The following is a 26024-nucleotide window of genomic DNA, read 5'->3' as shown; positions in this document are numbered from 1 at the left end:
AAGTCTGATGTAATCGTTACATTGAGTGGCGGCAACTCAAAGTGGATTACACCAACAATATCCCACCAAACATTTAACAAGACTTCCCTCGGGTGGAGATTCATTTTAAGCTGTGCTTTAGCTATTGTCTGCGGCGCTTATCATTTTTATAAATATCCATTTTTCATCTCCAGTCTCTAATCTGTCCAAAAAAGGTGAGTTATGTTCATAGTAGAGTACAGAGAAGTGCAAATATCTATTTTCGCTCTATGGTTGGCTTCGGTCAAATCATTTTCCAAGTTTTGACACCTTTCCAAGCTGTTGCAGATGGCGATGAACTATTGAATGGGTTGAATTGAGCTTGTGTGCTAGTTCTTCAACTGTTACAGCACAGAGTTAGATAAGTTTCTTTTATTTGTTTGTACATATTTGTCCCACTACATATTTTAGTCATTAAAGCTTTCTACAGAGACAGAAATGATAATGTATTTTCTGTATTAAATTTTCGGACATTACTTATGTGATGACCTGATATATCCCTTTAAAATATGTTAAGTATTATAATTTATCTCGGACGAACCTCCAATTTATTATGTTAAGTATTATGACTTAAAATAGCTTGAAATTGAGTTAGATTGTAATTTGGACTTAGACATTAATTAAATGTCGAGATGTATCAAATTAGCCAACAAGATTAACATATACAGTTGTTTTACTTAAGAGAAATATATTTTCATATAAAAGCGATAATACAATTTATTATAATGGCTACTACAAATAATGATTTATAAATAAAAGCTTCACACACTTACAAACAACATTGAATCTTCTATCTGATCCATAGCTTCCTTGATATTCTATTGAAGGTTCACGATGAGCGAATTCATTTCGAGCTGATATAAGCACAATTGACTTGATATGGACCTAACTATTCGCTGATTACACGTAAGTTTTTCACCAGTGAAGTCATATAATGTCTTCGTAAAACTATTTCTGATGCTAATCATCTGAATTTTTAAGTGTTTTGTAATGCTCGAAATTTATAAACGTTTCTGGTCAATATCTGAAGTTCTTCATTAATGAATGTTAATCACAATTATAGCTTCCGAGGTATATTGTATACCAACTGCAGCAAACCAAAAATATTTTCTGTCTCTCCGCGTTAGGTGAGATTCTAAAAATATCAGCTAAAACAACCATACTCGCTATCACTAGTATTTACATCGGAGAATCTTCTACAAATTTGATGAATATGCGAGAATTTCACAATGCATGTTTAACATTATAACTTATATGCATTTCTAAATAAAAATTTAACTTACAGAAACATCGATGTTAAAATAAATATAATGATTAATCCGTAACAAATAAATTATTTTCCTTTGCTTTTTTTTATTTTGCTATATAATAACCATTCCTGTAAGTGAAGTATTGTAGGGGATATATTTAACTGAATATCAGTTCTTTTTCTTTCTGTAAAAATAGAAGAGATTTATTATTATTATTATATTGTGAGTTCTTGCAATATTGATAATGAAATTAATTGAAGCGTATCTTTTCCGACAGGCTGTGTCCAAACACACGTCTTAGGGTTAATCTTAGAACCGAAACGTTTTATTTCACGTGTTTATTGTTACTATTATTGTCTATTTTGTAATATAAGTGAAATGGGAAAATCGCACCAAGTGAGAGGTAAAACAGTTTCTAATGTGAGGAAAATCAACGTGAAACTAATTAATAAAAAGCAGACAAAACTTATGAAAAGAGGCAAAATAAAGCCTCGGAATATTAAACTTTCTACTACTAGGCCTACATTGAAACGAAAAAGAATAGGGAGTGGGTCTACTCAAAATGAAATTGAAGCAGAAGATAAAGGAGATGCAGAAAATTTGAATGACTGTCAAAGTGATGGCTTGGAAGATGTAATTGAAATGATTGATAAAGATGATTTGGAATACATCAAAAGGCAAGGTAAAACAAGAAATCCATTAAGTTTTACATCAGATATACTCTCTACTCCTAGACAGCCGAAAGAAGAACAAAATGACTGGAGTTCTGTTTTAAATATAAGCAGTGAAGAGGAGGAAGAATACGAAAAGAAACCACGAAAGAGTTTTGAAGGCGAAACGAAAATCAAGCACCTTTTGCCTATAAAAGATAAATATGGTATTATTCCAAAGACGGCAGTGGTTATAAATAAGGAAGTCGACAAAGAACAATCTTCATGTGTAACGAAGGAAATTGCAGGTAAAAATGAGGTAAGTGGAGAACATAAGCAAGTTGAAGTTAAGAGACAATTGAGTCTTGTAGAATTATATGCAGAACGTAAAAAAAAACTTACTGAAAGAAGACAAAAAATTGGACTGCTTGCAAGTTCTGTTGTTGAAAATCCAGAAGAAAATCTCCGAAACCTGAAAGAGCTAGTCTTATTAATGGGAGAAAAGGATCCAGAAATATTCCTGTCTTCACGAAAACTAGCTGCTCTTTCACTTCTGGAAATTTTCTGTGACATTCTTCCAAGTTACAAGATACGAGTTCCTACAGAAAAAGAGAAAGTACAACGAGTTAAAAAGGATATTAAAAAATTAAGAGATTTTGAGGAAAGATTATTGAAGCTGTATAAACATTATCTAGAAAGATTAGAAGTGATGTTGTTGCCCTTAACACGTAAAAGAAAAAGGAAAGCACAAAATGAAAACATTCCCTGTGCTAAAGAGAAAGCACAACATCAACTTGCACTCATAAGCGTTAAGTGCTTTTGTGACTTACTTGTCACTCACCCAGAGTTTAACTTTCGAGAAAACATTATATACCTGCTTATTCCTCTTATGGCCAACAGAAATAGCACTGTTTCAGAAATGTGTTGTGAAACAGTACAGAAAGTTTTCAGAAATGATAAACTAGGTGAAACTTCTTTACTGATTTTAAAGCAGATGAGCAAAATGATGAAGGGAAGAAACTATGAAGTTCCTCCCAAAGTGATGCAAACTCTCTTGTCATTGAACGTGCGTGAATGTGACTTAAAATCACAAGAAAAAACAAATGAAAAGAAAACGTCCAATAAGAACCAACAAATTTTGTCTCGCAGAGAAAGAAAGAGGAAGAAAAGGATGATGAATCTTGAAAAAGAATTATTAGAAACTGAAGCAGATGAGAACAAAGTGACAAAAGCAAGATTTCAGACTGATATTTTAAACCAGATATTCTTCTTATACTTCAAAATCCTTAAGAATAAATCTAAATCTCCAATCCTGACTCCTGTATTAGAAGGAATTTCAAAGTTTGCACATCTGATTAATATAGAATTCTTTGATGATTTAGTTTCCTGTTTTGGTGAGCTTGTTGAAAAAGGTGAACTTGATGGTAATGAAATGTTGCTCTGTATGCACACTGTGTTTACTGTTCTTTCAGGTCAAGGTGTAGCATTAAACATTGATCCACAAAGATTTTACTCGTATTTATACAGGATTCTCTTGTCAGTTAATGCGGGAAAGACAGCTGCTTATATGCCAATTTTGTTTAAATGTTTGGATGTAATGCTTTTGAAAAGGAAGAAACAGCTAACTCATCACAGAGTCTTAGCTTTCTTGAAACGACTGTGCACAGTTTCACTTCAGACAAGTCATGAGGGAACATTGGGAATATTGGCTGTTGTGCGTACCATGATGCAGTCCCACAAACGGGCTGATATCTTGTTGGATCATGAAAGTTCTGGTGGTAGTGGAGTGTATCTTCCAACTTTAGAAGAACCTGAACATTGTAATGCTAGTTCCACAGCACTTTGGGAATTGAAGTTCCTCCAGCGTCATTATCATCCCGTGGTGGTGGAGTACAGTAATCACATATTACACGGCTGTCCAGTTCAAGGTAAAGGTCATCTTTCGCCAGCACTAGCAGCCGAATCTCCTGAAAGTTTGTTACAACAATACGAGACAAGTTTGATGAAACTAAATCCACAACTTTCAAAGAGCAGAAAAGTCCACAATGTTGGGAAACATCATATTTTAACAAGTTTAGAAAGCTTGATATCTCAGTATTCTAACATTTTGGAACGTTATGATAATTTATCCCTCAAAGAAATTACTACTTTGAAGTCCTAGTTTGAAAATGAAGCTGCTGGGTGTTTGTATTGATGGATGTTTCAACATCATATATAAATAAATTTTTCTCTATTCTGATTTATGATGAAAAAATTATATTTTCATTTCACAATAAGTGTAACTGGTCATATTGTCCTTAAAAACTTTTTTTAAATCAAAATATAAAAATTTTAAGTAGAATTTGAGGAATACTTAAATTGTGTTAAGGTTATTTAGAAATATACAGTTAATTATTATATCAAAACAAAATGACGATAAGGCACATACCAGAATTTTACTAATAATTGCAATTTAATCAGTTATGTATACATTTTTTTCAGAAAAATTCATTCATTCCTACATTTTATTCTCTTCAGAATAACAATTTTTGTGTGCATAGGAAATATACCACTTTTTAGTACCTGGCAATAACATTCTAATTTTATTGATTTCTATGTAAATCTAAAGATTAATGTAGCATATAGCTTTTGAAGTTGTACAGGTTTTTAAGACATCACTGCCAATGAAAAGTATTGTTGTTGTTTTTTAAATATATCATTTAATCCTGATACTGTTCCAGTAAAACTATACAAAAGTATATATATTTGGTAAAATGAATAAAATCTTCATTGCATTGCAACATTTTATAAGAGTGCACACTTGAAATGTTTCCAGAAAATGCTATATATATTTATTGCATTTGATTATTTATTTATAACCAAAATCTTTCTTTAGTAAAATGTTCAAGTAATGTATTGTTATTAATAGAAGGGTAATTGAGGTATTAGGTGTTGTAAACAAAAATATTGAATATCACTTAAAGAGGTTATAACTTCATTGTATAGGTATTACTTAGGCTAGCTGCATTTGGAGTTTCATGTTCAGTCTTGGGAACTTCACATTAGGAAAGATATTAAATAGTTTGAAAGGAAGAGTTAGAGGGGACCTGATTGAGATGTTTAAGAATTTTGTTAATGCGTCATCTTTTTATTGATATTTAAGTGTGAGAATTGTAGGTTTATGGGACAAAAATATAAACTTTAGCTGGTAAGACAACTTTATTTTTCTAACATGGTGGTAGGCCTTTAGAATGGATTGTTTTCAGATGTGGTGGCTGCAGATAATTTAAAGGGAAGGCTTGATAAGTATTTAAATGAGTGTTATAAAGTTCAGGTTAATAGGTAGAATGACCAGATGGACCAAGAGATTCTTTATTGGCCATTAAATGATGTAGTTTATGAAATGTAGAGCTAGGCAGTTAGTGGAATTCGGTGATTGTTGGGTTCATTAATGAAGTGCATTCAATTAATAATTTACTCTCATAAGACTTGGATAGTTAAAATAATAATTATTGGAAACACTAATTTCATGGATCATGAAAATAATTAAGATTTAAACAACCTTCAATTAATTAAAAATAATAAACCTAATGGCAATATTTCACTCACTTAGATAGTTGTGAAAATTGGAAATGGTAATTTCATTAATTGATTGCTTTCATGACATTAATTGATTTAATTATAGTTTTGATTATTTTTTTTATGTGGCACGAATCAAAACTCACAGGTAATTGAGTTAATTGGCCAGCTATAATAAAATGTGGACTAAAAAAAATCCAAGATTTTGTTTTTCAGTTTTGTAAGATTAAGATGTTTTGTAATTGGTTAGGAAGCTACTGTATCGAAATTTTTCATTGGATAACCATTTTTAAAAAAGGTTTGACATGCTGTAGCCATTACTAAGAATGATTTGTAAGTTTTTGTTTTCAACACTTGTTTCATACTTTTAATGAAACATTGTGGAAAGTTAATATTTATCACAACATATAAAAACCTGTATTTTTCAAAACAGTTTGTATAATATGCAAAAATTTAAAATGACTCAGTTTTACCCATTAAGTCAAATTATTGATCAATTGTTTATGGCTACAGAATTATATATGAAATAAAAAGGTAAAGATGTGCGTTAAAATAATTTCTAAGATTTTTTTTCCTTTCCAAAATGCTAATTACACCTGTAAAATTATGCTTGCTAATTCAGTGCTTGAAATATGGTACTATAAGTATATTATTTACTACCTGTTTTCATTGTTGGGTTGGTTGGTTGTGTAGTGTTTATTGGCACAAAGCAACTGGGCTATCTGTGTCAAACAGCCAGTAAAAAGTAAAATATGTAAAAAGGAACCATGCTAAAATAGAACATAGTCCAGTTTTCAGATTAAAATCTTAATTTGAGTTTTAAAACACCAATGGTCCTTAAAAATTTAAAAACATAACAGATGTGGACATTATCACCTTCATCAATGACACTAATCAATACACTGTTGGAAGTACGCTGTTCATTTCCTGTAAACTCCACTCCATAGGAAAACTTCAAATATTTAACAAGTTTAAAATACTGTAAACAGCACTTTTAAAAGACCAATTGGTCTTTTAATTTTTTGTCTAATATTTTTGCTCTTCTGGTTGCTTTGGCTGCAACTTATTAAGAATACTAAATGAACAACTTAGCTCTTTATTTAAGGCTTGGAAGTTTAACCATCTTGTCATTAGTAGACAGAATGACTGGAGATTACACTGAGCTTCATTTTCTTACATACACTTATGCCATCACAATAAAATAGGTTTAAATTTTCAGTAAAAGATAGAAGAAAGAAAAACAAGATGATCGAAAAACTACCTCAAAATTAAAACAAAAATATTGAGTATCTGTATAAGGAGACAAAATCAAGTGTGTCAATTGTCTGTTAAAGTAACCTGAAATGTACATTAAATCCTCTTTATTAGCCAAGGTTTTTTGATTAATCTATATACCTCCTCTGTTTATAGAAAAGTCTGAGAATTGCACCAACATTAATGGATTTCAAAATGACCTCAAAAATGAAAAATTATATTTATTGTGCCATAACCTAATAGTTATCTTTTTTGCACATTTTGTAAATTTTTATGCATGAACTTAATAAGTTGCTTCTGTTCATCCACTGGAATCTTTATAGGTGAGTAATAATATACTATGCTGTATTACACTATAAACAATTTTTTTTTTATATAAGGACTGACAACATTACTTATGATGCAAACAGCAACTGAACTATGACACTGTATGCAGAAGTGGCCAAGTAATTATGACTCTCTTAAGATAGCCAAATGCCTCGTCATCTAATTAGTGATGCATAGGAATGGATTAACAAGATTCCCACTATTCCTATCTACTATCTAGCAAAACCATAGCAAAGGGAACAGGCTTGGAGAAATTAGCTGACTGGCAACATTACTTATAATGCACACAGCATCAAAACCATAATACTGTATGCAAAAGTGGCCTGAAGGCTTGAAACAAACCACCAGTTAGTTCATTTTCCTGTACCTTATGTTAAATTAAATTCACTACATGTATTTAACAAGTGGTTTTTAAGTATGAGGAAGACACATTTTTTTTTTTATCCCTTCCATAAAAGCCAAAATCTTTGCAGAGATGAACGTTTCAGAGTTAAAATTACTAGTCTTATTTACATATAATTCACATTCAACTTTTGTATAAGTTACTTGTGTTTAATTGTTCATCAAACTAAGACAATTAGCAATGAACTAGCAAAACATATTTTATAGCTCCCATAAACTACTCAAAAATTTTATTTGTTATTCACATGACAGTTTTTTTTAAATGTTACATTTTTAAATAAACATGGAGTAGATATTACTGTTAAACCATAGTATTAATTGTTAAAAATAAACAGGAAATTGTACTGCTAACAAAGCCATGTCTAGGTCATTTGATGTAGTAGAGTAATGGGTGGGAAGACAACTTCCTAGTCCCAAGCAAGGCAGACAAATTTATCTAATTAAAAATATAAGAGAGAGAGAAAAACAAATTATAGCATGAAGACTAAACTCATCCATAGAAGTTTATCTTATATTTGGAATACAGCTTGTCATAACTCCATTGAAACATTTTCACTTATGTTAAGCCTAACCCTTGGAATATAGCAATGTTAGGTTAAGTTTAACTGTTAGTTACCACATACACACAACCTCATCTTCAGATATTTCACTTCTGCAGCTTATGTCTGTATACGATTCTCCCATTTATTACCCTCAGAATGTTATTGCTACAGGACAAAAAAATGGTTAGTAGCAAAATTTGTTTTCACAGCAGAGGACTAATTTAATGTGTTATTTGTAATCTGGTCACTTACTCCTGACTACCAAAGTACATATTTTAGCTAACGTGGTTCCACACACCATCTTGGCAAAGAATCTATTGGTGAGAATAGTTGAAAATCTTTTAGTAGTTTTATAACTTTTCAATTAAATAATTTGAAAAACATGAACACAATGCAAAGTTTATTACCACTTGGTTAACCTTATTTCTGCAAATTGGTGGGGATCCAAAGTTTAGCAGAATACAATATTTTGTGTCTTTCATATGGTGTAACTTTTGGTATACAGATTTTGAATTACTTATATCTGAATGCTAAGTATGTGCAGCATTAAACACTATCTGGAATTGTTTTGGCAAAATAATGTAATATTTCATGACAGACTTTGTAAAGTTTTTTTTTTTATAGAAAAATATATGACAATCTGTATTTTTCTTGATAAGGAGAAACCCACTTGAAATAAAAATGTATCTCGGAACAACTGGTATGGGTATTAACACTTTTATTGATAAGCAAAGAATGTTTCAACCTTTGTCGATCTGCTTCAGGTTAACAGATAGTTGATTGTGTAAGTTTATGCTTAATTTCAAACCTGTAGATGTCCTAAGAAGTTTGAAATGTTGTTCTCTGCTTTATTTTAGTAAAAGTGTTAATACCCATACCAGCCATTCTGAGATACAAATTTGTATTATTCTTATCATCTAAATGCAAGAAAATTTACAAGTTTTATTAAGAATACAAAGTGCAGCTTGTCTTGCATACTGTTTCATACACACTGAATGTTTTGTGTACTGTGTTTATTGTAGTATCATTATATTTGGTTAACTGTAACTAAGTGTTAAATTAATAATCAATGTTTGTAGTTATTAAAATCCAAATATTTGATCAGTTAATAATAATAATACCCCTATAAAACTTACATTTAAACATTACAAATTAACAATATTTGTGACTATACAGTTTAACACTTATTTTCATAGTTGAATAAGGTACATAAAAGTAAGAACATGTACAGTGTTTTGGGCCAAGGTGAAATACAAAAATATTTACATACTTAATCAATTATGTATGTATTCTTGAAATGTTGTTGTGACATTTTGTGATAAAATTTGAAATATTTCAGTGGAAAGAATGATACTTATACCATTGTTGTTGTTTTGTTTTACACGAAATGACAATTATTACATTTATTTATTTTTTTGATACACAATTTTAAAACAACTAAATTAAAGTTTAAGTAGATAAATAAAAACAGCTCTGAAGTAGTACTTATTTAAAACCATACTCAGATTTTAAACTGGGAGCTATAGTAACTAAATAGCCATCACTGTTCAAAGTATCAGTTTCAGGAAACCAAAATAGAACTATTATATCTCAAAACGATTGTTGAAGATCATAATTTGTTTACAATATGATTGGCACAGCAAACACGTCATAATCAAAAAATAATAATTTAAGGTAATGGCAACAATACCAAATAATTTGTTCATTGTAATGAAAAACTATTTTCCACCATTCTTCTTCCTTGCAGTGTCTGAAAGAAATATTGTGTGTATAGAATCTTACTTGTACGTTAAAACTCTCACAACTATATAATACTTATGACTGATTTCATTTGTGCTTGTATAGAGTATATACACATAAATGGCACTTGATAGATGGTATAAAGAAATATAATTTACACAAAATGAACAGAAAATATCCATCAATAGTAGATATATTATCCTGAATGCAAATGTTTACTAGTATCTCAGAAGCAAGCTAGACAATTACTATAGAGTTCTGAATAATCATACATGTACAAATATTTATTTTCAGGCATCATTCCATCCTGTAGGAATATTACATTTTGGTTGACGTGGCAGGTAAATCTGCCAGTATGTTTAAACTTGAGAGAAATCTTGGCCACCTTGCCATCCCAGTGAATCTGGAAGTGAGTATTGCTCATGTGAGTCAAGCAAGTGCTGGCTAGGCCATCTAATTATAGCATTCTGTATCCTAATGAGAGCTGTGTTGTAAAGCAACACATAGGCTTTGGTCTATTCAAAGTTCAAAATAGATGCATTTCAAATGAATGTAAGGGACATTGGCAGGTTAACAGTCTATAACTGAACAGTTTGTTTAGATCATTGATACACTTAACCTTACAGTTCATTTATTTTATCATCAACAAATATTCAATTTAAAAAAGTGTCTACCTTTTCTTTACTCCCTTACAAGTAGAGAGGGAAGAAAACAATTTTTTTACCCTGTAATATTATTAGAAGTTTGCAATTTGTCCACCCTTTACTGTTATTCAGGACCCTATATTATTATTATTCAGAACTGTATAGTAACTTATGTTGTAAATATAGACAAAACATACAACAATTACAGTGATACTGGGATCTTTGAATATCTGGCAATCGTAAAAAATATAATACATTAACAACCATTTAATTACTGACTTTTTCTGACAACTGTTGTCTTTGATTTGCATTACTAAAAGCATGCATTTTGTTTTCTGTTTCAGGTGAATGGAAAAGAACTATTTTCATTGCATCGTTAATATATATACGTATGTATCTACACACACACATCTACTAAGTGGTTTATAAAATAACTTAGTTCCAATTACTAATAACTGTCTTTGGTGTTTAAGAAAAGCTTACTTATCCGAGTCTTAGTCGAGTGATAACTTTTAGTAACAATAGTACAGCATAAATTTAAGGTTTATCACACTCCTCGTTGTAACACATGCATAAATATACATATTTGGAGGTCACTTTACAAGAATCTTCACAACATGAGCATTTTCAAATTGTTTACAAAATGTTTCACAAAGAACTACAGAGATTCACATCAAGAAGTTTATAGGGATTTTTTTCGTTTTCATTTGTGGTACAAAAAAAAAAAAACAGTAATGAGCAGGACATGGCACATAAGTTTTCAATCATCACATCTTTAATTCTGCTGGCAAAACTGTGGGTTTATAAATTTTGTGACCTCATTTCAATATCCCACACTATGAATTGTGTCTTCTCATGAAACACTTGATGCAACATGACTATGAGACTTAAAATTCCTCATATGGAGTTGTAGTTTATAAAGTTTATGAGCTTTGGTACTATGAGAATTTCCCACAGATTATACAGTATATTTTCATAAAAACCTAATTCATTGTGCTCATGATGCATATAGTTCTGCTGATTGTGTTTGTCACATACACAGCTCTTATTTCTATACTGAAATTGCTTCACCAACATATTATTGTGCCTTTAGTTCACAGTCTGTCAGTTGAAAAACAAAAAAAGAGACTTATATTATATACGTCTTTTATGAAATAATACAACAAAATGAATGGCATATGGAAAGTTTCATTCTTCTTGGATCTTGTGATCTTCTCATACCAAGGCTTCAGAACACAGGCACATTTGTCTGATATTTCTGAAAACACAATCAACCAAGAAAAGCACACAAGTTTTTCTTACAATTATTCATCTTCAGCATTCAAATTCTGAGGCAGTTATGGCATTTAGGTCCTTCATCAGGCCTTCCAAGTTAGCCATTTCTTGATTGAGTTCCTCCGTGCTACAGGAAGACTACAGAGGAAGAATAGTGACAAAGTTTTAACATATATTATAAAAGGAGTATTTGCTGCAACGTAAAATCTTTTATTAAGTAAATATTTTGACGTACCTGATTTTTAATCAGTTGATTACTTTCATAAACCCACGTTCAAGTGTTTTGTTTTTGTATTAATAGCAACAAAATGTTGTAACTTGAGAAATGATTACAACATCAAAACTATTTATCAAGAGACATAGGAAGTAGTCAGAAGAAAAAGAAAGTTTAATTTCAAAGTGGCTTCAATTTAATAGCAACAGCTTTCAACATCTTTAAATTAAAAATGAAATGTTCATCTAAATGCATGATGTTGGAAAAACATGCAGGTTCAAAATTGATAGAGATTGAAATAAAAACTATAACCCGAGCATTTTCAAAAGGTGTACCTTTCTTCTTGAGAGCCAAACAATTAAATATCATTATGGGAAGTGTCAGTGATAAAAAAAAACACCAAATCAACAGTTATTTCAAATATATTAGTATGTCCTCAAATTGCTCTTACTAAATGAGAAATTTGATTTGTGTCATGCCAAAGACATTTCTATCTGTTAAATTAATGCATAAGATAAAGAATCTAAAATTAAAATGACTTACTGAAATTATTATTAATTTCTAGAAACAACTTTTATCATTGAAAGCTGAGTCCTTTAGGTGTATTACTGGCTTACTTTTAGAAGATAGTATGTGTAAAAGGAAGAAACTATTGTAGCAAAAGGATTAAGTTTTCTAGTAAAACATTTTGTATAGCTTTGTACTTACTGCTATTTCATCATCTTTCTCACACTTTGAGGGGAGGTCTGGTACATTTGGTGTGACAATGGCTGTACTAGGTTGGGTAACACTAGCTGATGGGTGTAAAGAGGAGCTGCCAATCAAGTTGGATGCAGGTGTGTTTCCACTGTATACTGCCTTTTTGTGGGGACTGGAAACTACTTGTGGGTCAAGAGCTGACAATGAAAGAATTAGATATAGAGATGCACAAGGTAAAAGAGGTTTTAAGTTACTTAACTTTATAAAAACAATAATTGTAAGAAATACATAAATAGTTATATTATACTATAAGATATTAATCTAAAGTGTTATTTCCACCAAACTATCACTTTGACATGTTTTTCAAATGTGTTTTGGATCTCATTTGAAAACCATTATAGTGTGATTCTGTGTGCAAAACTCTTAAACAGAAACCATCAGTTTGTTTCACCCTTCTAATGAATAGAATACAGCAAAAATATGTTATGTTACATAAAAATACTAGTGTAATTCATCTCACTGAACTGCTAGTAGGTAAGTCAGATGTGATTGTCTATGGTTCAGTTAAACTAATGAATTTACTGACACTAGTTAAATGGAAAACACATAGCATATGAATATAATTGGTTACACAAACATCTTGGGTTAATCAATATTTTCTGGCTTATGATATTATGAAACTGTTTTTAAAACTATGAAATACAGATTTTAAGATTATTTTCCTTTATTTATATAATGTTTTATGATCAAAGTGTACACTTATGCTGTTGAAAACTGAAGTTATGAACACTATCTGCCTTCTTGATGACAAGAAACCCACTTGAAATAAAAAGGTATCTCAGAAATGCAAAATCAAAGAAGCCATACTTATATAGCAACTAAAACCAAAATTAAATCAGAATAAAGAAACACCTTTATACCTAAACTAATTAATAACCTAACATCCAACTGCAACGCCCCCTAAAATCCTGTACCCGTTTATACTCTCTCCCTAAGACATGTGTCTGGCAACGGTCACTTGCAAACTCTCTTTTTCTTAACCTCAAGATGACCTAGGAAGGTTGAAACGTTGTTCTCTCCTTATCAATAAAAGTGTTAATACTCATACCAGCCATTCTGAGATACTATATACCTTCACCATACCCCTTTATAACTATTAAACCTCTTTCTCTTAAACCACCTATTACTCAGCTATATCTTTTTAAATCATTGTAAGATATACAAAGCATAACAGTATGTAAAGTAAGTTGCTTATAAAAAAGCTTACATAATGTAATGTACACTCACTACAGTAGTTATAATTTTTGATATAAAAAAAAATATTTTTTTACCTAATGAGTAAGTATGTATTTCATAAAACTTCACTGATAAAATCGATTAGTTTCAGACAACATACAGTCTCATCAGAACTGGATATTTAATGTGTTTACTGTGGCCATTTGAAACTATTAAGCTTTTCAAATAATCTGTTTACTTCTACATACAGTCTACATTCTCGGTAACAAGTTTTTAGCTGGCTTTCAACTCTTTTATACAAGGTATGAGATGAAATAGATTGCAACAGTAAACAACAACCTATATGCTTTGGTTGTGGGGTTGACGGTGCACTCTGTGGTGGAGGGGCAGGTACACTAAAGCTCTTGAGTGGGTGTCCCACTGGTCGTTTCCCCAAAGTGCCATCTCCACCTGTACCAGGATGATGAGGGCTGGTATATGTTGGGTGTTGCCCAGTACCCACAGCCACTGTTATTGGTGGGGAAGAAGGAACTTGTTCGTAAGTGACTGATGACTGTTGTGCAATGGGTGATGTCATGTCAGCTGAGCCTGAAAGTGGAGAAAGCAAATTGTGTGTCACTGCATTATTATTATTATTACCAGATTTTAGTTCAGAAGATAAAATTCTACACCACAACTGAACAAAAACGTGGAAAAACTTAACTATTAAAGTTTCATAAGAGTTATTACTGAAAGGAACAAGTATTACAGCTTAAATAATACAAAATATTGTTGTAACATTATTTTATCAATTCTTTTGGAATGTTTGGAAAACACAAATGAAAAGTATATTCCATGTAACAAAAACAAATTGTTTTGCCATTCATTCTAACTTTATCAAGAGAAACTCCAAATTAATGATAAACCTATTTACTGATTAGCAGACAGAAGCACAAATTCATCATCTCAATCAATCTCTCATTGAACAATGATTCTTGTATTTACATTGAACTCTCTCTTCTACCAAGTAAGCCAAGTTTCTAGATCCTTGGCCTAATTCTTTTAATTTCTAAAACTGATATTGTAATCATGATTAGCAGCTCACTCCAGCAAACAACTAAATCATAATATTGTAAATATAATTTTAACATAATCTTTGGTTTTAGAATTTTGAATAAAAAAATTACTGCCACTTGTGCTTTGTGGAAGTTGCAGGAAGAACATGATTGTCACTTTCCCTTTTCTTTAGGAGTTTTAAGCACTGAACAATTAATGTTTTCAGCTCTTACTGAATTGTTATACAAATATTATTATTATTACTTTTAGGTTTTTTAAATATTTGATACAAGATATTATAACTAGTTTATATTAATATATTCTATGAATCTCTAAAGGATATAACACCACTTAAAAGTCCTTGTCTATTTTTCCATGTTTGAATGAAACATACTGTTACACATTTGCTCATATTTCTTCCTCTTGTGAGATAATTTAATACACTTGTCATGCAATAAGTATAACTATCTCAAGCCGATTATCAGAATTGACAATACCGACAAAGAACAGTGAACAATACATGTAATGCCAATATATAAAACAGTATATAATGATGTATTATAAGATTAATTTGTAAAGCCCTGTACTTATGTAAGTTTTAGAGACATTTTCATATTAATCAAAGCATTTAAAATTAAGCAATTTACGAGTTATGGTTGTTTTTCAAGTTTAAAATATTGAAATTCCTTCTGCCTTTACTTGCCTGAGCCACTTAAAAAAATAGTTTCAAACTTATAACTTGCAATCAAACACTTAATTTTGTGATTCGATCCTACTACCATATTAATTAACAGCTTTATAGTAACTAAGAAACAAATTAAATCATGCTGTACTTGGTTCAGAGGCAGCATCTATGTTTGTTTCTGTGTAATTATCTACTTCAAGACATTTCAACTGAACCTTATTTTAAAAAACTTTAATACAGAGTCCAAATATTTGCACCATTATTCTTAATAAATCAGTTAGCTTATTGCAGCACTGTACTGTTCAATACTTATGTCAATATTTAAAATAATATATAATGATGTGCTATAACATTAGCCTGTAAAGTCCTATATTTGTATAAGTTTTAGTGACACACCATGTTCAATCTCTCACCTGGATGAACTGGGTCAACAACAACATGGGCTCGGGGAATGTTGTACTGGGTACGTGGGTAAACAGGCCGTGTCAAGCTTGATGTCCCAGAATCACAATGCTGATTAATATTTCCATTAGGAATACTGGTAGCAGTGGCAATAGCTGATATTATAGGAAAGAAGATAAAGAAAGAAAAAATTATGCTTAAATTTTCTTATGAACAGCCATTGATAATGTGTGAAATGTTATGTCAATTTGATAATTTTTGTTTTCATATTTCAAAAATCTAAACTTAACATTACATGAAAAACATTCTGTGTGGTGGTTAGAAACCCACAAAAAAAAGTGAGTTTGAGAGACATAGGAAGTATCTTATTTAATACTAAAAGAGAGAATGAAACACATTAAGAAAAGAAAATGTGATTAAAGGTTTTGTATTTTGTGAACTGAAAGACAGCAGATTGTGGCTTTCTGGACTTAGTGTTTCATATCTTGGAATGATTTTGGAAGAGACCGAGGTCATTACTTACACTTAACATACTTAGATTGATCCAATAAATCCATATGTCAAAATCAAGAAACATAAGTAAAGAACAAAATACATCCAATGCACTAGAAGTTTCTGACATTTGCAAATTTTGGACTATCTCTGTATCCCATATGAACAACTAAAAAAATTCTTTCTATTGACAACATAACTTAATGATCTGTTTTTCTTTGGCAAGGTTAGGTTTTAGTGCAGTCTATCAATCATATTTGGAGATCCAATCTGTAAACTAAGGTTTAAGCCATTTCTTTTTTATATTTCTTGCTCTTTTTATGTCACAGTACTTTTTTATATTAGTATAACGCAAGATCAACAATGACCTATATTCTGTAGTGACCAATATTTTAATAGCAATTCCTACTTTTTAACATGAGAAGAAAACTTCTAACATTACACTAGCTTTTCTTTTTCCCCATTTCATATGAAAAACGAACAAAGATCTTAAAAGTCTTGCCAAATAATCATTAGCTTTTAATATTAATCTACTATTTACTGAACACCACCTGACTTTCCAGCCACAACTTAAATATCAGTGTGATATCTTGAGCAGCACACTGCCAATCCATTGTGACTTATTTGTATTAAACATCATCGAGCTTATATAAAGTTAGCTTTTAAAACTAATTACAACTTACAACTTTTGGATTTTATATTGGTTGAGAGTCAAGTGCAAATGTTTATCCTTTATCAAACAAGTAACATGAAACACAAGAGACTGTCAATGAAATAACACTACAGCATCAATCTCCCATTCATACCGAAACTTGGTTACAGATCTCTAAATAACAGAAAATTCAAGCCAATCAGGATCATCCTTGCCAGCATAATAACAAATGTCAAACAACCAACACATAAATTAATGACCAAAGTTGTAAATTTAATACCATATACCCATAGAGAAACTCAACAGAGGAGAAAGACAGTCAAAGTGGGGCAGTGTTTGAAAGAACATGAAGGCACTAACAGACAACTGAAAATAAACACTAGCAGAACACAAGACAGACCACAAATTATAAAAATGCAGTGACTAATAGAGGAAACTGGAAAACAAGGAAAATGAAAGAAGCAACACATATCAGAACACAAACCAACAACAGTGTGTGTTTGGTAGAGAAATATTTAATGAAATTTTAATCAAGCACATTTAGTTTTCAATGAAAACAGTTCTTATTTAGCACGTGAACAGTGTGTCAGCAAATTCCATACGGTTGTTAAAAATCACAGCTAAACAAGATTTATCACAATAATGTTTGCAAGGTACAAAGCTTGATTGTGACTAAATCTTTAAAAAAAAAAAAAAAAAACACACTAAAATATGGGCAATAACAATGAACATACAAACACATATATAGATACAAATATACCAGCTTGTAAGATATACTTTATTAATATAGCATATTCACAACATAGTCCAATATGGAGGAGGTATATTGATAAAAGAAACAGCAGACTAAAAAAAAAAGTGATTTCCTCCCATCACAGTTTATATTTTTATTCTCCTAAATGGGTTCTAATTTTTACTTTGGCAAATAAATAAATAAAATGAGCATTAATTGACTCTTTAGTTGAAAGAGCAGAAATAAAAATGAGCTTCAAGAATGTGTTTAGTGAAAAGAACAGGTAGAGATTATATCCTTCTACTAAGCAGTCTATATATTTATGCTGCTGTTTGGATTGTTTTAAGGTTAATAACCTTTAATACACCAGTTACGTTCACATAAAAGGACATTACTGATGAACTATTACTGGTGCAAAGGCTGATTAACAACAATTGCTGCTAAACTAAAACTGTTTTTTTAATGACTCTTGGTTCTTAAAGCACTAGATAAAAGTGATCCTAGGAAATTCCTCCAAGATACTATTCTGTATACTCACGCTCTCTTGGGGTGGCTTTTGTGAATCAACAGGAATCATTATGGGTTTGGCTCTTACAGCCCTCCGGGGCAGAGAGGATTTGTCATTGGTTTTATTGTCATCCTCAAGTGAAGGGTCTGGGAGTTTGAGATGGCAACAGAAAAAGAAAAAAGAAAAAGAAAACTTCCACTAAATAATTTTAAATAAAGAATAATGTAAAAAAAAACAACTAACTACTTATCAATTTTGTCTAAATACCAGATATTGAATCTATCAGTAGAAACTGCACACAAACACACACACATACATACACACATATTCTTATTAGTGCTCTCTTGGAAAATGAGCTAAATTTATATATATATTCTCTATAAAAAGAAGCTTACTATTGTTTAATTTCAAATTTCTGTATAATACACTGAGGAGTCTAATTCTTGCACAGTTTTTGCAAGTTAATTTTCTTTAAGTTTTTTTCCTCTGTGTATACCTCGTGTTTTATGAGGATCAGCTATTCTATTGTGGTCAAGCACCAAACAGATATCACCACAATAAATGATAATAGTAACTTTAATCTATTCATATTTTATCCTTATTCAATATCTTGTAGTTAGTATACAGTCTGTAATGGGAAAAAAAAAAACAATTCTGTCCATGATTTTTGTTGTAATTTTCAACCTTGGCACATTTTCAATACCTGTATATAAAGGTCCTTTCTTTCTTTCCAGAGTGCTGATAATTGGTTCACAGCTCAGCTCTTGTGAATTACGTGGAATGGGTGTAACAGTCATGGTTGTTTCAGTGCTATGTCCCTTGTCTAATGATTTCAATTCCATTTGATCATGGTGAATCCACAAGTCTGGTGGTTTAAGGTCTTTATTTGCTCCCAAACCTTTAGCAGCTGTTTTGGTACTGCAAAAAAAGAACATTTTATATACATCACTAGATGCAGAGATGCCAACTATTTCAAATAACTGAGCATAATGATTGTAGACAAAGCCCTTTCACAGTTTTAGTCCTTTTAGATTTGTCAGAAACAAGACAATCTGGTGAACGAGGCCTCTTTTTCCATCTTGTGAACGATCGCATTGGTGTTTCTGTGCCGCTTAGAAAACAAGAAATGCCCATCTATGAGAGCGCTGATTGGTTGACAAGCACTGATGACGTAACTATGGATTCCCTCACGTACCCAGTTGGAGAAGCACCGCACTCAAACTATTGGTAGACGTTGGAGATACAAATATTTTTATTATTTCAAGCACAAACATGATTATCGCAAGTAGCCATTTGGACTATGTCTTTTATTTATTATCAAAATTTATTAGTATCTCACTAGAAATTTTCTTTTTACCCCTTTCAAGCCCTGGGGAAACAATTTATCACTTTATTGTATAGGCTTATATAATATATAGTAATTTGGGAGTTGCAACAAGTCGTAAAATTTGTCTGTATGAGCGTACAGTCGTAATGTATCCACCAAAATCGTAATGATTATGCTCAAATCGTAATGGTTGGTATCTCTGTAGATGGTCTAAAAATATGAATTAAAAACATAAAACATAAGAGAAGAGTATTTATTTGTAAAAAAAAAGAGCACACCTAACACTAAAAATGTAAATACTTATTTAAATTTCAAATCTGCATATTAATAAATCCTCATATATTAATGTCTATTCACACAAGTCAAGTATATGATACTTCATTAATTTTAGAGATGATGTCTCTCCACTGGTTGAGTTACTGCCTATGTGACATTTTTTGTTCAATAACAGAATTGACCAATAAGACTTTACTAGCGATAGTCAAAGTCTGTCTGTAAAGTTAATTATACACAATACTAAAAGCTTCATGTTACAGAACTAAACAAAACAACTAAGGCAGTGAGTAATTTATGTCACATAAAAGATATATTTAAAACAATATTTTTACATGCTTGTTATTTAAATTATTTTATGTAATAAATAAAAAAATATGAAGCTCAATCACACTTTTATGCTTATAAAACTATTATTAATATCTTTTAAACTACAATAAATCTGAGTACTCCTCTCAAAATGATAACAATAGTGTTTGTCATAACCCATTATAACAATACAAGTGTGTAAGCCTTATAGCTCTATTCTTTCACTACTGATAGTGTTCTGCATGATGGTCAGGGTTATATATTATTACTCTGCAATGCAATTTCCAATAAGATTCAAATTGTGTATCTCCTCTTTGCATGTTTGTAAAGTCCATCAACTGTGAATATTTTCATTTATTCCCCAAAGTATTATTTATTCAAAATATGATGACAATTTCAGAGGTTCTTTGTGGGTAACCTTGTTAGACTTTCCAAAAGGATAATAGCATGCCAGTTTAGATATTTTGCTAGATGTTTTGTCTTGAAGGAGCCAAATCTTACTGCATACAGTCTGTTCAAAGACAATATTTCATTGCAGTATTATAGGTAACAGATCCTACTTTGAAGAGTTCATCTTAGCATTTATCTCAATTATCCAAATGTCTACTTCGTTTTAAAGCACAAAGATACATAATATATCTGTGCTGTATCTACTACAGGTATCACACCCAATGTTTAACTTTATTAGCCTGCAAACTTACCACTTAGTCACTGGAGTAGGAAAAACTTGTTCTTTTAACTTTCCATTATAGCTGTAACATAAAACCACCATAAATTCCTTGGAAAAACTTTCCAAACATGCTATTTGAAATGTTGTATCACCAACAGGCTATCAATAATGTGCTGGACTTTGCTGCAGATGCTTAACCAGACATGTTTCATCCAACATGAGAACATTTTTCCTTTTGCCACTTGCCAAGCGCCACTTGTACAGTATTCAAATTTGGTCATTTAACTTTGGAAGGAACTATAGAACTTGATTATTGATAATTTTGTAGGCCTAACTCAGTGTAAATTATCTTACAGTTTTAAGGGACGTTCTCACTTTGGTTGTAATGTGTCACTGTGTTATTTCCAGTCACAAAATATTTAACTTCCTTCCCTACCACCAGGGAATAGCTGAGAGCTGATCATGAAGTAGCCTGTTTCTTTCCCATGCTTAAATCATGCTTTACTAATATAGTTCAATCCACACACATCCCTTTTTCAAAATAATACAAGTTTGTGTCTTGGATAAGAAAGTTATCACTACACATTGTGAATGACTCTGTAAAAAAGTAACACTAATGATTTTGAATACTGTTTGACACATGGTACATATTAAACATAAAGAATAAGTAAAATAAAAAATACTATAATTCACTTTTAATATTTACCCCTTAACTTGTGAAAAGTATTAGCATTTTTATATACGTTACTGTACAAATGAGATACATAATTTTAAAGGTGAAAGCATAAATAAAATATATTTCTTAAATTTCATGAAATAAATGAGTATTATATAATGTTCACTTGATTATTGATTTAATAAACTTGTATACTCTTAGGAACGATATATACACTTTGCATGCTGCTGATAAATGAGTTTAAGCACATGCAAGAACATTCTCGGAAGTGTGTGCGAGTCCACTAATGCCAACAAACCTAAAATACCTGATCAAGGTTCTTTGTATAATACGTAAACCCAAATACACACTGAATGAGTAATGCAGTAACCAAGTAAATTCTGTTTACTATCGAAAGGCAGACATACCAGATAAATATCAACTGCCAATGAAAGTGATGCACTACTGAGATGCTTTCTACAATAATGAATTCTGAAAACAATTGTTGTATAAAGTAATTGGTTATAATATCAAAACTCAGTGATGGTAATGTATGCTTTATGACATTGAGTGTTACAGAATATTTTATCAAGCAAAAGGTTCTACCAACTTAACCCTCTGGCTACTGTACTATGGAAGTCACAGTATGCATCTTATACACCTTTTATTTAATATACAATTTATGTACACAGTGCAGGTAGTTTAAACATAAAATGTTGGTCAAAAAAGTTGCCAAGTTCCTTTAACCCTAGTTATGTACTGTTCTAGGTCATTCACTTAAGTATTATATGTCTTTTTCATGGGGAAGATTTATGTAAATTTGAATAGTATTCAAAAGTGTGCAGTAACCACTTCTACTAGTTGGACATGTGACACCTACAGGTTAAACTACCCTTATTTTTCAAAAGAAATAAGTAACAATGAAGGGGGCAGTACATGCATCCTCAGAAGAATAGAATTATTGTTTCATGTATATAATGCTGTTTTCTCAGCCTGTAATTCAACAGGTCTTTAAACAAATGCAGAAAAAAGAATGTCTAATAAAAGATCAAAAATATGTAAAGAAAGACAAAAGTGCTTACTGATGACTCCTACCTTTTAGTTCGTCCTGGTCCAATGTATCCATGGCGTCGTCGACAAACAAAGACACTTACTACGATTATCACAAGCAAAGTAATGCTTGATACACAAGCAATAATTATGTACAGCATGCTGTTTGTAAGTCCACTTCCATCTAGTGTATCGAGACAAAACAAATTATATACACGATACAGAAACAAAAAAAAACACTTCCTCATTACATCATATAAATAAACTTAACAATTAGAAAAAAAACCTTTTAATAATTCATATTTAGATATTTTACAATGATTCTTTTTATTTATAGTTATAAATATGTTGGACAAAAATCATTATTCAAAGATCTTTTTTCCAACAAAACTAGCACATTTCTTAACACTCTATGTCTCCAAAATTTCATCAATTTTGATAGATAATTTATGAAAATTAAAACTTAAAAAAAAACTTTCTTATGCAAAAAAATCATAACTTATCACCAATTAAATATGTAAATAATAATAAAAAATAAAATACGTATAAACAATTGAATTATACTTTTGTGTAGTACCACATTTTGATTCATATATCCTTCCTGGCACTATATTGATAATAATATAAGTAATACACAAAACAACTTGTAATTATTTTGTATTTTGGTTGTGCATAAAGAAAAAAAGTCTACAACAATATATGTATGGTAAACTGTACATCTTTCCCTTACTGTCTTTTTTTAATAACATACAAAAAAAATTGATAGGGTGAAAAAAATACTATTTAACTTTAGGTCAAGTTGCATACATCCTAACACAACAAACTAATACATGTTAACCTTTAACTAAGAGTACAATGATTGTAATCTTGTGGTTGTTAGTATTGTTGAAAAGTGTCTTAGCAGCAATTACCTGTGGACTAACTCTCCAGCTCAGTTGGTAGAAAGTTTAAAGAAACTTTCTGAATTTGTATATTAACAAAGGGGTTAGGAAGAAAGTAGTATGGTTGCATACCACACTAGTGGTTACAAGTGAGGTAACCTTCTAACTCAGTTGGTAGAACACTTGCCTGGCATACAAGTGGTCCTGGGTTCAGATCCTGAATGAATATAAGTTCTTCTCATGAAACTAATTCTTATTTCTCATAATGCATACAGAATTGAACCATGCATGTGAATGCTCCATCAACCAAGTTAAAAGTTAACCTACTAGCAACTGCTAGCACGGTATAGAAGCGTACCATATTTTCATATTACCTTTGTTCATACAGTACTGTGTAAAAGTGTGGACAAGAGAATATTTTGTCATTCTTTCCATTTTATGGGGTCAATTCTTCTATGCCATTATAGAATGTAAATTTCAACATTATGGTAATGCTTCACTGGTCCCTGCTGACAAATGAATGAGCCAGGGTGAGAATACTTATTACTCCTTGGATCTCCTATATACTTATACCAAGGGCATGTTGCAAGAGTTCTGCTTAGATGAATATATTGATAAATTTAGGGTTTGAAATGACTGTCATGGTATTGCATGCAGTATCTTAACTATATTTGAAGAAGCTAGCAAGAAGTTAGCATATGGTACTGGTATATACGGGAAGATAGCACTCTACAAATAACCCTTGATGAAAATAGTGTTTAACACTATATTTTAAGATTTATTATCATGCCATGGCCCAAAAATCATAAATACTTGTCACTCGAGCAAAATAGATGGAATAATAGACTAGAGCAAGTACCATCATGTACTGACCATTCTCATACACCCATTATTTTGCATATTATTGGTAAATATTCTTCCATCAAGATGATGATGACTCCAAAATCTCATACAACCTAAGCAGAAATTACTTAGCTAAGAAAGAAGCTGCTGAAGTCGTTCAAATGATGCAACGACCCCCACAGAGCCCTGATCTCAACACAATTAAGTAGTTCTGGGATTTGAGAGTAATCAAAAACTTGATAAATGAAAAGTTACTTCCAAAGAAAATGTATTGGAATTGAGTAGAGACATTGAAAGTAATATCCCAAAGGATACTTTGATTAAATATGTTGCAGCAATGCCTGAAAACTGTTTAAAGTTATTAAAGCAAAAGGGAGAAATGCAAAGTATTAAATGTTTGCCAAACTCAAGCACTTCTATTGAGTTGCTGTTTCAATGAATATAAAAATTAATAAAATTTTGATATTTTAACTGTGATTTACCTTCCACTCTTCTTTGAACATAACCTGAAATTGAATTGTTGACTTTGTCCTAACATTATTGAGCACTACTCTATATACATTTAAAATTTTGTGTAAATAATAAGCATACATCCTTAATATACAAAGTTTGTCAAGTGAGTCACTAAATTCCTTTCAACCTAGTTACTCATGATACTAAGTCATTCTACTATGGAATCACATGTGCTTTCTCATGGAAAGGATTTCTGTAATGTACTGCTATATAAAAACTGACAGCAATTTTTCCACTGGCAAGTCAGGTGATGCTCCAAAAACAACACATCCCTTGTTTTGAAATAAGAATAGCTATTAGTCATGGGGTAGCACCTCCATTATTGTTATAAGTAAATAACATCACATTTTCTTAGTCTGAAACAATTTAAGATAAGATTTTAAGGTACATAATAGACTACAGAGATATATACAGATTTCTTTTCAGTGAAGGCACCACAATAAACTTGTTTTTTTATTTCTTTGTGTGTGTGTGGGTTGGAAATAACAATTGTTTCAATGCTTTAAACTTCTATCCCTGTAGATTCTTTCCTCATGTCAGGTTCAGTCCAAGTTCAGAGAATTCAGATACTTGATTTCAATACATTTTCTGACAAGCCTTATGTTATTCTGCAATTCTTACACAATTATCTGATATGAAATCAGTGAAACTGAGAATACCATGATAGTAAGGCACTTTCTAATGAGTCAAACTATTACAATCTAACTGATAATTCAGTTTTAACAAGATTATATGTAAATGCAAGAAATTACTTCTTATGGTGTTCTGCATTTTTACAGGAACATGCTTAACACAAATAAGTTTAAATTTATACATGTATTTGAAGCTAACAATTAGTGTTTACGTGTTCTATAATTAAGATATATTCTCTTCTTTCTTTAATTTGATTTCTAATTCATTTACAATATTTAGTTTTATGATCTTTCATTTTTATTCTGTTATTGTACAGATTATTTTGCATTGTGAGTGCAGTACCTAAAGTTAGGACTAACTTAGATCTCCTAAGCTGGCTGAACTTTGAGAGATACCACTAGGTTTACAGCTAAAAATATTGTCAATATCAACAACACTTAACTGACAAAACAGTAAGTAAGAAATAAGTATTCTAAAGATATTAAAACTCTAATTAAAATAAAGGAGAGAACAACATTTTGACCTTCTTAGGTCATCTTCAGGTTAACAATCAG

The 26024-nt window shown here is 31.0% G+C and overlaps 2 protein-coding genes across 5 annotated transcripts in view; one reads left to right on the top strand and one right to left on the bottom strand.

Annotated features, from left to right (window-relative positions):
- The first annotated feature begins 1515 nt into the window (after nt 1–1515).
- On the top strand, nt 1516–4703 carry Noc3 (Nucleolar complex protein 3). Its single transcript, XM_076455427.1, has one exon. It carries the CDS (start codon nt 1647–1649, stop codon nt 4077–4079), a length of 2433 nt encoding a protein of 810 aa, XP_076311542.1. The 5' UTR covers nt 1516–1646; the 3' UTR covers nt 4080–4703.
- A 4663-nt stretch (nt 4704–9366) lies between these two features.
- The window catches only part of LOC143225639 (neogenin-like), a 157243-nt gene continuing 140585 nt past the window's right edge, over nt 9367–26024 (bottom strand). For 3 of the 4 annotated variants that reach the window (XM_076455424.1, XM_076455425.1, XM_076455426.1), the window contains 6 exons: nt 22646–22784; nt 19020–19234; nt 15943–16086; nt 14149–14397; nt 12583–12770; nt 9367–11798 (listed from right to left, as the gene is read on the bottom strand). In XM_076455424.1, the coding sequence (XP_076311539.1) occupies nt 11700–11798; nt 12583–12770; nt 14149–14397; nt 15943–16086; nt 19020–19234; nt 22646–22784 (1034 nt within the window). In that variant the 3' untranslated portion in view covers nt 9367–11699. Of the gene's footprint in view, nt 11799–12582; nt 12771–14148; nt 14398–15942; nt 16087–18346; nt 18463–19019; nt 19235–22645; nt 22785–26024 lie in introns of all 4 variants that reach the window. The other variant, XR_013013969.1, reaches the window with a different exon arrangement.

This window comes from Tachypleus tridentatus, chromosome 9 (assembly GCF_004210375.1).
Source record: "Tachypleus tridentatus isolate NWPU-2018 chromosome 9, ASM421037v1, whole genome shotgun sequence".
Classification (NCBI taxonomy): domain Eukaryota; kingdom Metazoa; phylum Arthropoda; class Merostomata; order Xiphosura; family Limulidae; genus Tachypleus; species Tachypleus tridentatus.
Note: the sequence above shows the minus strand (reverse complement) of the source record. Positions and strands in the feature narration are given on the sequence as shown.

Bases quoted from the DNA above. Each gene is read 5' to 3' on its own strand.
- Noc3 (XM_076455427.1), top strand. From the start codon at position 1,647: ATGGGAAAATCGCACCAAGTGAGAGGTAAAACAGTTTCTAATGTGAGG.